The sequence below is a fragment of the Phoenix dactylifera genome, unplaced genomic scaffold, assembly GCF_009389715.1.
Source record: "Phoenix dactylifera cultivar Barhee BC4 unplaced genomic scaffold, palm_55x_up_171113_PBpolish2nd_filt_p 001856F, whole genome shotgun sequence".
Taxonomy (NCBI): Eukaryota; Viridiplantae; Streptophyta; class Magnoliopsida; order Arecales; family Arecaceae; genus Phoenix; species Phoenix dactylifera.
The window spans coordinates 1,339-14,834 of NW_024069146.1; the positions used below are offsets into that span (position 1 = coordinate 1,339).

Sequence of the window (13,496 nt, forward strand, 5' to 3'; positions counted from 1 at the left end):
TCAGCTTCTTTAATATTTTTAGGTTCTAAATGTGATACAAATGCAAGATGATTATTTAAGTTCCTAAGAGAAGCTCTAGTTCTAACAGGTTGAGATGGATCATCTAAGATTAACTCTTTAGGGTGACCATAAGTATACTTCCAAGCCCTTGTAAGCTCATGATCAGCAATTACCTCTTGGCTTGTTGAAGTCTCTTCAATTTGCTTCGGTTCATCCTCTTGCAAGGTCATGTGATCCATCTTTTCTTCAAGTGTCCCTGCATCATCATCAAAAGCTACTTTCTTGCTAGAGGAAGCATCATTAGTCTCATCAAAAACAACATGAATAGATTCTTCAACAACAAGAGTTCTTTTGTTGAAGATTTTATATGCCCTACTTGATGTAGAGTATCCCAAAAAGATATCCTCATCAGATTTGGAATCAAATTTGCCTAAGTTATCTTTACCATTATTATGAATGTAACACCTACAACCAAAAACATGAAAGTAGTTTACTTTGGGTTTTCTATCTCTATAAAGTTCATAAGGCGTTTTCTTTATAATAGGTCTCAACAGAACTCTATTTAGAATATAACATGATGTGTTAACAGCTTCAGCCCAAAAATACTTTGGAAGATCACTTTCACACAACATGGTTCTAGCCATTTCTTATAGGGTTTTATTCTTTCTTTCTACCACTCCATTTTGTTGTGGAGTCCTAGGTGCAGAAAAATTATGAGTTATGCCCTTTTTACTACAAAATTTTTCAAAGAGAAGGTTTTCAAATTCTGTTCCATGATCACTCCTAATAGCTATAACTGAAGTATTTTTTACATTAGTTACTTTCTTATGGAATTTCTTAAACGATGAAAATGCTTCATCTTTATGAGCTAAAAACATGACCCATGTGAATGTAGAGTAATTATCTACTATCACAAGACCATACTTCTTTCCACCAAGACTTGTGGTCCTGGTTGGTCCAAAGAGGTCCATGTGAAGTAGCTCAAGAGGTCTAGTAGTAGAAACACAGTTTATAGACTTAACAGAACTTCTAGATTGTTTGCCAAATTGACATGCTCTACAACTTTTATCTTTCTTGAATTTCAGCTTTGGCAAACCAATCACAGAATCTCTTTTAATTAATTTAGACAGTGTATCCATGCTTGTATGACCTAATCTACGATGCCATAACCAACTTGCCTCATTGACCTTAGCATCATTAGCTACTAAGCAGTGGCTATTTTTAACAAGATCATCAAGATCTACTAAATAAACATTGCCACGTCTTAGTCCTTTGAAAACTATGCTATTATCAATTGGATTGGTTATGATGGATAAAGATGACTTAAACAAAACATCAAAACCTCTATCACATAATTGACCTTGATTAGTTTCCAAAGGTCACCACACCTCCTTTCTTAGGTTATAGGGTGAAGAATTGCCCATTGTCACCTGTCATGTGTCTTGAGCAGCCACTATCCAAATACCAACACTGTTTATTGAGCTTGGCCACAAGACACTCCTAGACAAGGAAATCATACGGTCTTAGGTACCCAAGTTTTCTTGGGTCTTTCAAGGTTAGCTAAGTTAGTTCCTTTTGGTACCCAAACCTTGTTAATCTTCTTTTTAGTTTCTGTTTTTCTATAGTTGCATATATTAGCTTTATGTCATACTCTACCACAACAAAAACATGTTACATCTTTAGCTTTATTTTCACCGACTTTTACAAAGAAGTTTTTAAGGAATTTCTGTTTGTTCTTAGCCTTATACACTAAGCCGGCTCTATTAAACACAATTATTAAGAATCATTTCTAGTTTTTCAGAACTATAAGTAAACTTCTCAACAATAGGTTTATATTTTTCAAGTTCTTTTGTTAAGTTCAGTTTTTCTATTTTTAGTAGGTTTAGATCTTTCGTAAAGTTATCTTTTAAGGTTTGATTGGTATTTTTTAAAACAGAGATTTCCTTTGTTAATCCTTCCTTTTCTTTAATTAAGGTTTCTGTTTTTAGTTTTAGTATTTTATTGTTAGTTTCAAGCTCTAGGTTTTCCTTAGTTAGATTTTCTTTGTTCTTAGCTAGCTTTTCTGTCTTATACATGTGGGTTTGATTAGATAGCTTCAATTCTTTGTTTCTAATGGTTAGTGCTCTACATTCATCCATTAACTCATTAAAAGCATCATATAATTCTTCAAAAGTAAAATCTAAATGGTTTTCAGTACTTACCTCATCCTCATTGGCCATAAGGCAAAAGTTGGCCTTCTCTTCTTGTTCTTCTTCTGATGGTGAGTTGTCGGAATCTATCCAAGTAGTGAAGAGAACTTTCTCCTTCTTGAATCTACTATTACAAAACTCATCCTCGTTGGCCTTAAGGCAGAGGTTGGCCTTCTCTTCTTATTCTTCTTCTGATGGTGAGTTGTCGGAATCTGTCCAAGTAGTGAAGAGGACTTTCTTCTTCTTGAATCTACCCCCCTTTTTTAATGTGGGGCAGTCGGCTCTGAAATGATCTGGCTTCTTGCACTCATAGCACCCGATTCCCTCACCTTTCTTCTCCTTACCCTTGTCCTTGTGGAAGGAGTTTGAAGGGAACCTTTTCTTGTGGAAGGTTTTCTTTCTATTGATAAACTTTCTGAATTTTCTCACAAGAAGTGCCTCTTCTTCATCCTCCTCATTGTCTTCTTCTTCACTACTGCTACTGCAAGAAAGATCTTTGTTAGAGGAAGTAGACTTGAGGGTAATTACTTTTTTTTATGAGAGGATTCTTCTTTGCTGTGTTGTTTCATCGTGAGCTCATGCGTCATTAGTGATTCAAGAAGCTCCTCGAGTGACAGGGTGTTCAAGTCCTTTGTTTCTTGAATCGCCGTGACTTTGGCTTCCCATGACCTAGGTAACAAGCGAAGAACCTTCCTAACAAGGTCACTGTTAGAATAACTTTTACTAAGGCTTTTTAGGCCATTGACAATATCAGTAAATCTGGTGAACATGCAAGTGATGGTTTCATTAGATTCCATTTTAAATAGTTCGTATTTATGAACTAGCATGTTGATTTTAGATTCTTTGACTTGATTTGTGCCCTCGTGGGTCACTTCAAGTCTATCCCATATTTCTCTTGCAGAAATATAAGTAAAGATCCTATTGAATTCATTTGGGTCTAAAGCACAATATAGTACGTTCATTGCCTTAGCATTAAGTTGTGCTTTTCTTCTATCAAATTCATCCCAATCTTTTTCAAGCTTGCGAATGGACACATTATCTACCGTGTGTGTTGGAATGTGTGGTCCATTTACTATGATGCTCCATACATCATAGTCTTGGGCTTGGATGAAGATTCTCATCCTAGCCTTTCAATAGGTATAATTTGTACTATTGAATAATGGTGGCCTATTGGTGGATTGTTCTTGACTAAGGGAAGATCCAAATGGGGTTGTCATCTTAATCTTTTACTCTTTTTAAAGATTGGAACACCAATCGATATGAGAGCACCTGCCCTGATACCAATTGTTGCCCAAGGAGACAACCCAAGAGGGAGAGTGAATTGGGTTTTAATTAATTATTGATCAATTAAAAATAAAGTGAGTGATTAACTAAATCTATTGCAAGTGGATTAGTTAGATCACTAGATGCAATGAATGAAGAGAGAGAAAGAGACAAAGACCAATACAAATATTGAGAGGTTTATAGTGGTTCGGAGCCAACACTTGCTCCTACATCCACTTTCCAAGCCGCATTTGGGAGTTCACTATAATCCCTAGGATTACAGCCGGTTGTTTTCCAAGCTAACAACCAAACTTGTTATTTTCATGAGATCACAACGAACTCGGTCGGTTTTGACAGGCTCACCGATTAGAACCAAACGATTGTTTTTCCGAGGTTACAATCAAACCCAGTTGGTTTTTTTCGGTTCACCAACCACAACCTTACACCGTTGGTTTTAACCTTGGCTCACCAACAAACCTAACTAGCTTTGATTCAATCCCTTGATTGAATCAAGAAGTAAAGCAAGAGTTTAAGTTTATAACAATAAAGCTTCTAAAAAGCAAATTTAGGGCAATATAAACAAAGAGGAGTTAGAAACCCTCAAACAGGTTTGAGTTGTTGATGTGGGGTTTCTCGATTTTTGAGTCTTCTCTTGAGTGAGCCGGAGGATGAGGAACAGTCGGTAGAGCTTTTAATGCGAAGGAAGCTTTTTAATATGAGTTGAATGCACTTCTCCCTTCTTTTTGCTTGGATTCACTCTACGGATGCTTTTGGTGGTTGAAAACCTTTAATGCTCAAGTGGAATGACTCTCTTATTGTTTACTACTGTTCACTCTGGCTATTTAAGTGATCACCTTTGAAAAATAGCCGTTAGAGACTGATTTGGAGCCGTTCTGACCCATCTGCACAATCTGACAATGTATTCGTTGGGATCGGAGTCGACTCGCGCGATCTGGAGTCGACTTGGCTGTTACTGGAGTCGACTCGCACTATACTGGAGACGACTCGGCCACTGTTCAAAATTTGAATTAAAGTGCAATGCCTTGTCCTGGAGTCGGCTCGGACCAAACTGGAGTCGACTCGCCGACAACTGGAGATGACTCGGGCACCTAGGAGTCGGCTCGTTCTCAAGAATACAGAGAACCCATTTTCTGATTTTCTTCCTCGAGTCGATTCGGGTTAGCTTGGAGTCGACTCGGCTGACTTGAGAGGCGACTCGAGATCTTCGAGAGACGTCTCGCTCTCAGAGACCGAAAAATTGATTCTCTGTCTTTTTGAACTGATCTGCTTTGGAGTCGACTCGGGCCTTGCTGGAGTCGACTCGACTAACTTGGGAGTTGACTCTGGATCCAGTGGAGACGACTCGATATCAGGTCTTCAAAAATCAATTCTCTGCCATTTTCACTGTCTTCTTCTGGGAGTCGACTCGGGACCATCTGGAGTTGACTCGCCAAGCACCGGAGTCGACTCGCAACCTTTTGGAGTCGACTCGCTCTCAGGGTCGAAAATCCAACGTTCTGTCTTTCTGTCTGTTTTCAGTGGAGTCGACTCGCAACCTTTTGGAGTCGACTCGCTCTCAGGGTCGAAAATCCATCGTTCTATCTTTCTGTCTGTTCTCAGTCGGAGTCGACTCGCAGAGTTCCGGAGTCGACTCGAGCTTGTGCCAGAACCTTGCAAGCATGCCGGAGTCGACTCACAGTGTCCAGGAGTCGACTCGTGATGCAGACTTTAGTTTAGACAGAGTTCAATACTTAACCAAAAGACTCTGAACCAAAGCTCAAGGCATTTAGACAGAATTTAATAAAGATTTTCCTGAAACACTAGCTTGAATTCATTAGAACAACATAAAACATACTCAAGTGCTTTGAACTCATCAAAATCAATTAGGGGAATACTCAATCACTCCACAGATGTAGCTCTTAAACAGATAAATATTTGTAATGCATCATAAAACCATACTCATACATATAAAAGAATTTTGTGATGGTTGCCTGAAAATGCATTATATGTATTGACCAAGTATGTTTTCTTGTTGTAAATTTAATATTACTTTCCATCTCAAGTAACAGATTAGGATCTTGGAATACTTGAATGATCATGGACATGCTAGCTTGCTGCAAAATGCATCTCTTGACAGTCAGATTCTGTTTGGAAGTTATGGTGTGAAAAGCTTTGGCAACTAAGCATGTTAGTTTTTCTCTTGTAAATGTTTATCGACAATTCTAGGCTGGTAGATGTAAAAAAAGTAAAGTATGCACTCATGGACTCGGATACATGAAAGAGAAGATTGAGGTATCTGCTAAAACGAACTCAGTTCCATAGATGGGTTGATTTAGCCTGGAGCTGTTATAGCTTATTGTAATAAGTAATGGCTTATTCTAAACAACTTGTTCTGATTGGCTTGTTCAACCAATAAAGGACTATGTTGTCACACATTGCAATTTGTGTTTCTTTTCTTTCATTTTCCCAATCATTTTGTGTTCTTTTAGTTATAAAATATTGTTCAAATAAGCTACAGCATGGTCGTCATAAAATGATGATATGTAATTTGAACTCGGTAGGTTGTGATTTTGTATTGTATATGGGCTTAGTTTATACACTATCTCATTCATTGAATGCAGTTAAAATTTATTACAACTGAAATATATGAAATGCTAGAACCCGAAAGTATTCCTTTCTTCTCTTAGTTTTTCGAAGTTGATCAAATAGTTCAATCAAGAGTTCAGGGTTCTCTATTTCTTGACATCTTATACCTCCAAAACTCTGGTTGGAACAACAGTTTATTATTTCTGAAGTTTGTTAGCCATTGCTTAGTATTTCCATACTTGGCAATAGCTGAAGCCATACTATTATGTAGTTGAAACACATTTGGATAGCTAATTTAGTAGATTCTGGGAAGCATTGGATTGCATGAGGATTTTGAAGATTCTTGGCTTCTTCGTTACAGGATTAAAGTTCAAAGAATGATGCATAATTTGAATGTAAAATTTCAGCTGTTTTTCATATCCATGTATCTTTTCTAGGACGTGTATTCTGATATTGTGATTGTACCATACACACCCTGTTTATGCGAAGCAATAGTTGACTTAGTGTTATTTATATATGCATTCATGCATACAGAAATACACACCTAATACATATATGCCTTTGTTTCACTTGCTTATAGAATCTTTGTCTATCTTTGTTTAGTTGTGCACCATAAAATATTGTTAATTCTTCTTGTGTTTCTATATTTTCATTTAGGTTGGTGATCAAGATGAAAAGCTAGCAGAAGGAATTAAACTTTATGCTATTCCAACAACTGTAACGTCAAAGCGTACAATCCTTAGTGACCTAATAACGGTATGTCTAAAATTGCTAAGATTGACAGTTTGTGCTCATCTCATTCATGTTGCTTACTTGTATGGGTTCAGCTTTATCATATGCTAGATGGGATGGTCATCTTAGTTATGCTTTACTCATGTATTAGGAATAATCAACTTTTTTTTTTGATTTGATTCAATAATTAACTTATTGTGATCTTACTTGGAGATCTGCAGGTTCTCTATTTTCATGTTTAATGTTGAGAGATATACTTGGCACTTATTTCTTGATAACCCTCATTTTGAACAGTATTGGGAAGATTCAGGAAATTAGTTTATCACACTATTTGTATAAAACATATTACATTATTAGACTCTAGTAGGTCCTGTCCTCTTTGTCTTTCTTTTTCATTCCTTAACCATATGATTTAGCTCCTTTGCTAATTCACTTGCTCCACAAACCTCTGCCAAATACTGCTTATGGATCTATCATGTTTTGTTTAGTTTTAACGGCCCAATCAGCTTATGTAATTGTTAGGCTTCTTAGAAAGTACCCAATTGTTGAGGGAATCCTTCATGGGGGCCATATAGAGTTCCTGGAGAATACATTACCAAAGCAGTCGTTCTCTCTATCACACACGCAGACACATATAGAGAGATGCATGCTCACACTTATACCCTTATGGTCAAGGTTTGCTGTACCGAGTGATAGTTTGTATAGATACTGATTTGCTTCCTGGAACCATTTTGCACAGTTTTTTGTTTGATATTCAGTCATCATGAGAAAAACTGAACTTTCTTTTCTCGCAAGAGGAATATGTTTTCTTTTTTAACTACAGTAATAAATTGCTTCTTACTTTCACAGGTATATGCAAAGGGTGGGAAGACCATTGTTTTCACTCAAACAAAACGCGATGCTGATGAGGTATCCATGGCTTTGACTAATAGTATTGCATCTGAGGCACTTCACGGGGACATATCTCAACATCAGAGGGAGAGAACATTGAGTAGTTTTCGTCAAGGAAAGTTTACCGTGCTTGTTGCGACTGATGTGGCTGCTCGTGGTCTTGACATACCAAATGTTGATCTGGTAGGTTTGCTAAAATAGTCTCAGTTTGTCTGTCTGCCATAGCCGTATCTGTAATATCAATTATATTCTAATGTTGCTAATGAACGATTATTATTTTTTTCCTGTTGAGCTCTGAAAAAAGGTGCAAGCTTGCCAATTCAACATTTTATAGATAGTTTCATTGTGTTTATTCAACTGGTGATTTGAAAACCTCCATTAGCTGGTCCAGGGTAGCTATGTTATGTGAGCTAATTTTGAGGTTATGCATATCATGTTTTCAGCATTTGGATGTAAATTCTTTCCATTTGCTTGTTTAACTGCATGTTAATATTTATTTTCACTTTGACTAGCAGGCTAATTAATTATTGGAGGGCCCAGATCGATCAACTTTTAACACCTTAATGATTTTTTGTCAACCAATGATTGCTTTACTTTGACATTTTAACATTAAGTCATGAGTTTTGTTTAATAAACTCAATACTTTAAGTTTATAAACCGCAGGCATTTAATTATTTTGGATGACAGCCAGGGTCAGCCAATATATATTAAGTCTCCATTCGCATGCTGCCACTTTACCTTTCTCTATAAAAGTATGCTATTAAGTGTTTTAAAATTTGTCTTCGCTTTTGCAGATTATTCATTATGAATTGCCAAATGACCCGGAAACCTTTGTCCATCGTTCTGGTCGTACTGGGCGTGCTGGGAAAGAAGGCACGGCCATCTTGATGTTTACTAGCAGCCAAAGGAAAACTGTTAAATCACTTGAGCGTGATGTCGGATGCAAGTTTGAATTTGTAAGCCCACCACTGATGCAAGAGGTTTTGGAGTCATCAGCGGAGCAAGTTGTTGCAACTCTGCGGGGTGTCCATCCAGAGTCGATACAACACTTCCTTCCAACGGCTCAAAGATTGACAGAAGACCTAGGAACAAACGCTCTTGCTGCTGCATTGGCACATTTGAGTGGATTTTCTCAACCACCTTCATCTCGTTCTCTTATCAGTCATGAGCAGGTAAAAGATAATCATGTTTTGGGTTTTTATAATTTCTCAGATATATCTGTATTTCTTTCAATTTATGTGATCTTTGTCACGTTGCAGCATGTTTTTCCATCCTGGTCCAGTTAGCACTAAGTAGACATTCCTACTTTCTTTGTGCATTCTTAACTGGTAAAGTATGTGTTAGAACTGGTTTGACTTGATCCAACTATTGGTTCTTAGAGAATCATCCAGCTCCAAAAACTTATCAGATCAGGCTACAGAACTATACTGTGCACTGTACCATCGTATATGAGCATAATGGAACATGGTGCCTGTATGCCATGTGAATTAGCAATCTATATACTGAATTATCATGCATTTGTCAATTTCGTTATATCTTCATGTTTTCTTGGAAAATTTTCAGCTTCAGCTGTCCTATCATTTGCAGGGGTGGGTGACATTACAGTTAACACGTGAACAAGGATACTCAAGAGGGTTCTTTTCTCCAAGATCTGTTACTGGGTTTCTTTCTGATGTTTATCCTGCTGCTGCTGATGAAGTTGGCAAAATTTACTTGATTGCAGATGAAAGGGTTTGTATTATACTGGAGAGCAGTTTACTCCTTTTGCCTTTTCCTGGTTCTGATATTTGCTGTTGGCTTGTCTTCCTCAGTCTCTACTACATAATTGATGAAGCAGATCCAAGCTGATAATTTTTATCATCTTTCTAATTTTTAATGCATAATTTTCACTAAATCAACAAAATGTGAGCTTCGGTTATGCATAAGTTTGCATGCACTGATCCATTTTGCTGGCAAAGAGATTAGCACTTTAGCAGTAAGTCTTTTCAAATGTTTATTTTTGTGCAAATCATGCCAGTACCCTGCTATTGTGATATCTGTCATCACTGTATTCAATTGGATGTTTCATTATTAACATGGTGCATGAATCCTTTACCATTATGCATGTATAGTGAAATGGCTGTCATCTTGTTTTACCTCTATCTTCTGAGCTCACAGCAGGAACATATTAGTATGTTTTAAAATCTCATTAAAATATTATTTTCTTTCAAATTTTCATCATCCAATGGTGATGAACTTCATTTGTTTAAGCAATCTCTATTGCCTGTTTATCATATCAGGTTCAAGGAGCAGTTTTTGATTTACCTGAGGAAATTGCGAAAGAATTACTGAATAAGCAGCTACCTCCAGGAAATACCATATCCAAGATCATGAAGGTAGTCTTTTAGCTTTATCCTCCTGTAAGCGGCTTTGCCGGTATCTTTGTTCAAATATTTACACAAAAGGAGTCTATGCCAAGGATTCGTTAATGCCTGTATTGCCTAGAATCCAAAACTGTTATATGTGCATTAAAGTCTTTTACTGAATTTATTTGGCATGGATTAATAGCTATTATAATGGAATAAATAATTGTTCAATAGCTATTACAAGAGAAAATGATGGCTTTATTTTATTGTGTCACTTTTCACAGATTAAGAAATTGTTTTATGAACTGACATAAAGTTCTGAATCAAAAAGATATTTTAATCATATGAAGACTGTAGTTCGTGTTACATAACAGCTGCTATAACAGGATATTGCCTGAATCATAGGAGGTCCGGTTTGTTTATTTGTTTGTTTGTTACCTATTTCCAAAGCCAATATAATTCTGTTATAAAGTTATCACGGCTGTTGTTCAAACCATGATTAGTTCTGAGATCAATTAGATAGTGTGAGATCTGGTTGGATTTTCTTGATAATTGGATATGAACCATTGGCAATAAAATCTTGTAGATGATGTAAAAGCTCCTTGAGTGCCTGAATTTGCGAATACCTTTGGATAAGTTTTTAAGCTTCTTTGGTATAATATTTTATTTTTAAAGACCCTGAAATTAGGTCAAAAGTTGTATATTCTGATGTTGTTAGTCTGAAGAGAAGAGTTTAATCTTTCATGCTTGCCTTGTTATTTGCTCTTTCTTGCTTACTGTGTGGGTCTTGTGAGACTCTGGTCACCATAATATATTACTGGGGATGGATTTGACATTCTAATTTCTGTAGCTTGAATCCAGGAGCCTAATTCTTGTTATATGTCTCATTCTTTGTTGTTTTCTTGGTTTGTTGTTTTGGTCTTTTCACACTAGAGTCATGGTAGACTGGTTTTCTGTCAGTAGGGCTCTTTGGTAACTGACATGCTTTTATCTTGTATATGTACCTTTTTGCAGTTGCCTGCCTTGCAAGATGATGGTCCTTCAACTGATAATTATGGCCGGTTTTCTAATTGGGACCGGGGTTCCAGAGGTGGCTTTAGGGAACGAGGTCACAGAGGTTCCAGAAATTGGGGTGGCCGGGGCTATGTTAGTGATGATGGCTTTCGGCGTGGTGGAAGGAGCTACAGAACTGATAATAGATGGTCTAGGACCGGAGGGAGCGATGATGATTGGCTGATCAGTGGTAGAATATCTGGCCGGTCATCATCCTTTGGAAGCAGGGATAGGTAAACTGCTCCAAATAATTTTCTAAAATTTAAGGTCATTTAAACTTTTCTTTGAACCTAGGAGCAAAGTTCTCTCATTTAGAAACTGCAGACCGCCAGTTTATACAATAGAAACTTTCTAAAGTTTCTAGAATAGAAACTGCAGACCGCCAGTTTATACAATAGAAACTGCAGACCGCCAGTTTATACAATAGAAACTGCAGACCAGTTTAGAAACTGCAGACCACCTAGGAGCAAAGGTCATTTAAACTTTCTAAAGTTCTCTCATTTAGAAACTTTTCTTTAAGAATTAGGTGGCTTTATGTGTATTTATGGTGGATTTCCGAGTTATTCAGCAGTTCAATCTTTTTTAGCTGTACCTGGCCAATTAAATTTTGCAAGGCTAATTGACTTGCACTGCTGCACAGTATTATACTGAAATATAGGTAAAATTTCGTTTTTTAATGAATCTTTATATGGTTTCTCTAATATATTCTCGGTTATATATTTCCAACCTTTTGTGATACCCCACTCTTTTAACCTGTCATAGCATATTTCCATCAATTTCCTGGTTTTTTGTTCGCTGGCCACTGTTATTATTGGATACCCTCCAATCTCATACACGTGGTTACTTGCATTCACAGCCGTGAAACAGTGAGTTATCATGCAAGCAAATGGCGATATTGACTCTGAATAATTAACCACTATTTCCTGAGTTTCCTTTGGTGAATCTTTCTAAACTGTCCTGGTTGTTATATTTAAACTTTCATGAATTTGAACCATGGAAACCACAAAATCTAGGCCAATTAGAAGAGGTTATGAAACTCATTAAAATATAAATGGAAATGTTACTTCTGGCAGATGTTACCTGGTTAGCAGGTTCAGATTACGAACCTGTATCTGGTGGATGTGGTCTTTGGGTCCTGGACTTCTGCTTGTAGAAGTGCACTTTAATGTTCCAGCTTTTGGACGAACAATGCAATAACTATTGCTCAGATGTTGATTCTGTAACCTGAATGTTGTGTTAGTAGCTTCTCTATATTTATGCCTTAACTTCATTACCTCACTGTAAACAGACATGATTTTTCATTTAATTTCAATCCTGTCATGGGTATTCTTTGCTGTTTATGCAAATTTTTGAAATTGCATCTTTATAATGCGACAGAGGCTTTGGAGGTGCATGCTTCAATTGTGGCAGAACTGGGCATCGAGCATCAGAATGTCCCAACAACTAGTTACTTGACATCTCAGCTATTGAATTTTGATTGCTCTCATTCTTTCCTGGTCTGCAAGAGTTGCATAAAGACTACATGGTGGGCAAATCAGTATATCCTTCCTGTTGCTTCATAAAATTGAAGTTTATACCATGCAAGATCTGACTGGTGGCCAATGGGTTCGGAGGAGGTTGTTACTATGTTTATTGAGTACTTTGTGAAAGGATTGGGCAGCCAGGGCGTTAACACATTAACTTGGTTCCTTTCTGCCTCTTTTTCTCTTTTTCATTTCTTGTCTTTTATCTTTTGGGCGGTGGTTTTGTTGGAGAGGTGTGTTTTGTGCAAGCAGGGGGTGGGGTGTTTTGAAGGTATTTGTCAGTGGAATGCTTAAACAAAGAGCAAATGCAACGTGACTTGTGGGTCATAGTATAGCAGTTTATATTTGTTAATCTCAATGTTGTTATCCTATTATTGATATTGTTGGGCATACTAGAGATGGCGAAGTGCATATATTTTCTTTGGTCAGTGCTACGCATGATGATCCAAGTAATATAAATTCTGTGCATTGGATGGGCGTAATCCTTGCAATTAAACTGCATATCAAGAATTTCAGAAATCAAACAGCAGAGGTGAATTGATTTACAGCAGAGTGGATCCAGACATGGTCAGATTTTCATTTAGAAAGCATAAGATTTTGCTACCGTGTATTCTTACTTTCATAATTCATCTACATTGATATAATTGCAGCTTTTAATCAAAGATTTAAAAGGGATGCATGGGTAATGCTAGGCTAACCCTTGCTCACAAGTAAACTATGAAGTGAGTTGTACAGATCGGTGAATGCTAATGGCATATTACATCTGAAAAACTTAAAAAAAAAATAAAAAGGGTAGTGTTGCCATTGGGAATCAGTTCGACTAAAGTGCCGAGTTGATTAGATAGTTGGAGCGCTTGGCTTGTCCATTGTCTAAATTGAAATGATCGAATGAGGATCATTGCATGCTTTCGTGA

At 37.0% G+C, this 13,496-nt stretch overlaps 1 protein-coding gene across 1 annotated transcript; it reads left to right on the top strand.

Moving 5' to 3' along the window:
• Positions 1-6,695: 6,695 nt before the first annotated feature.
• On the top strand, positions 6,696-13,010 carry LOC120109147 (DEAD-box ATP-dependent RNA helicase 3B, chloroplastic-like; the record flags this gene model as incomplete). Its single annotated transcript, XM_039122895.1, has 7 exons — positions 6,696-6,794; positions 7,620-7,844; positions 8,456-8,833; positions 9,249-9,392; positions 9,941-10,036; positions 11,021-11,292; positions 12,437-13,010. Coding segments are annotated over 7 exons (1,284 nt in total), but the record flags the coding sequence as incomplete, so codon positions are not given.
• Between the last annotated feature and the right edge of the window lie 486 nt (positions 13,011-13,496).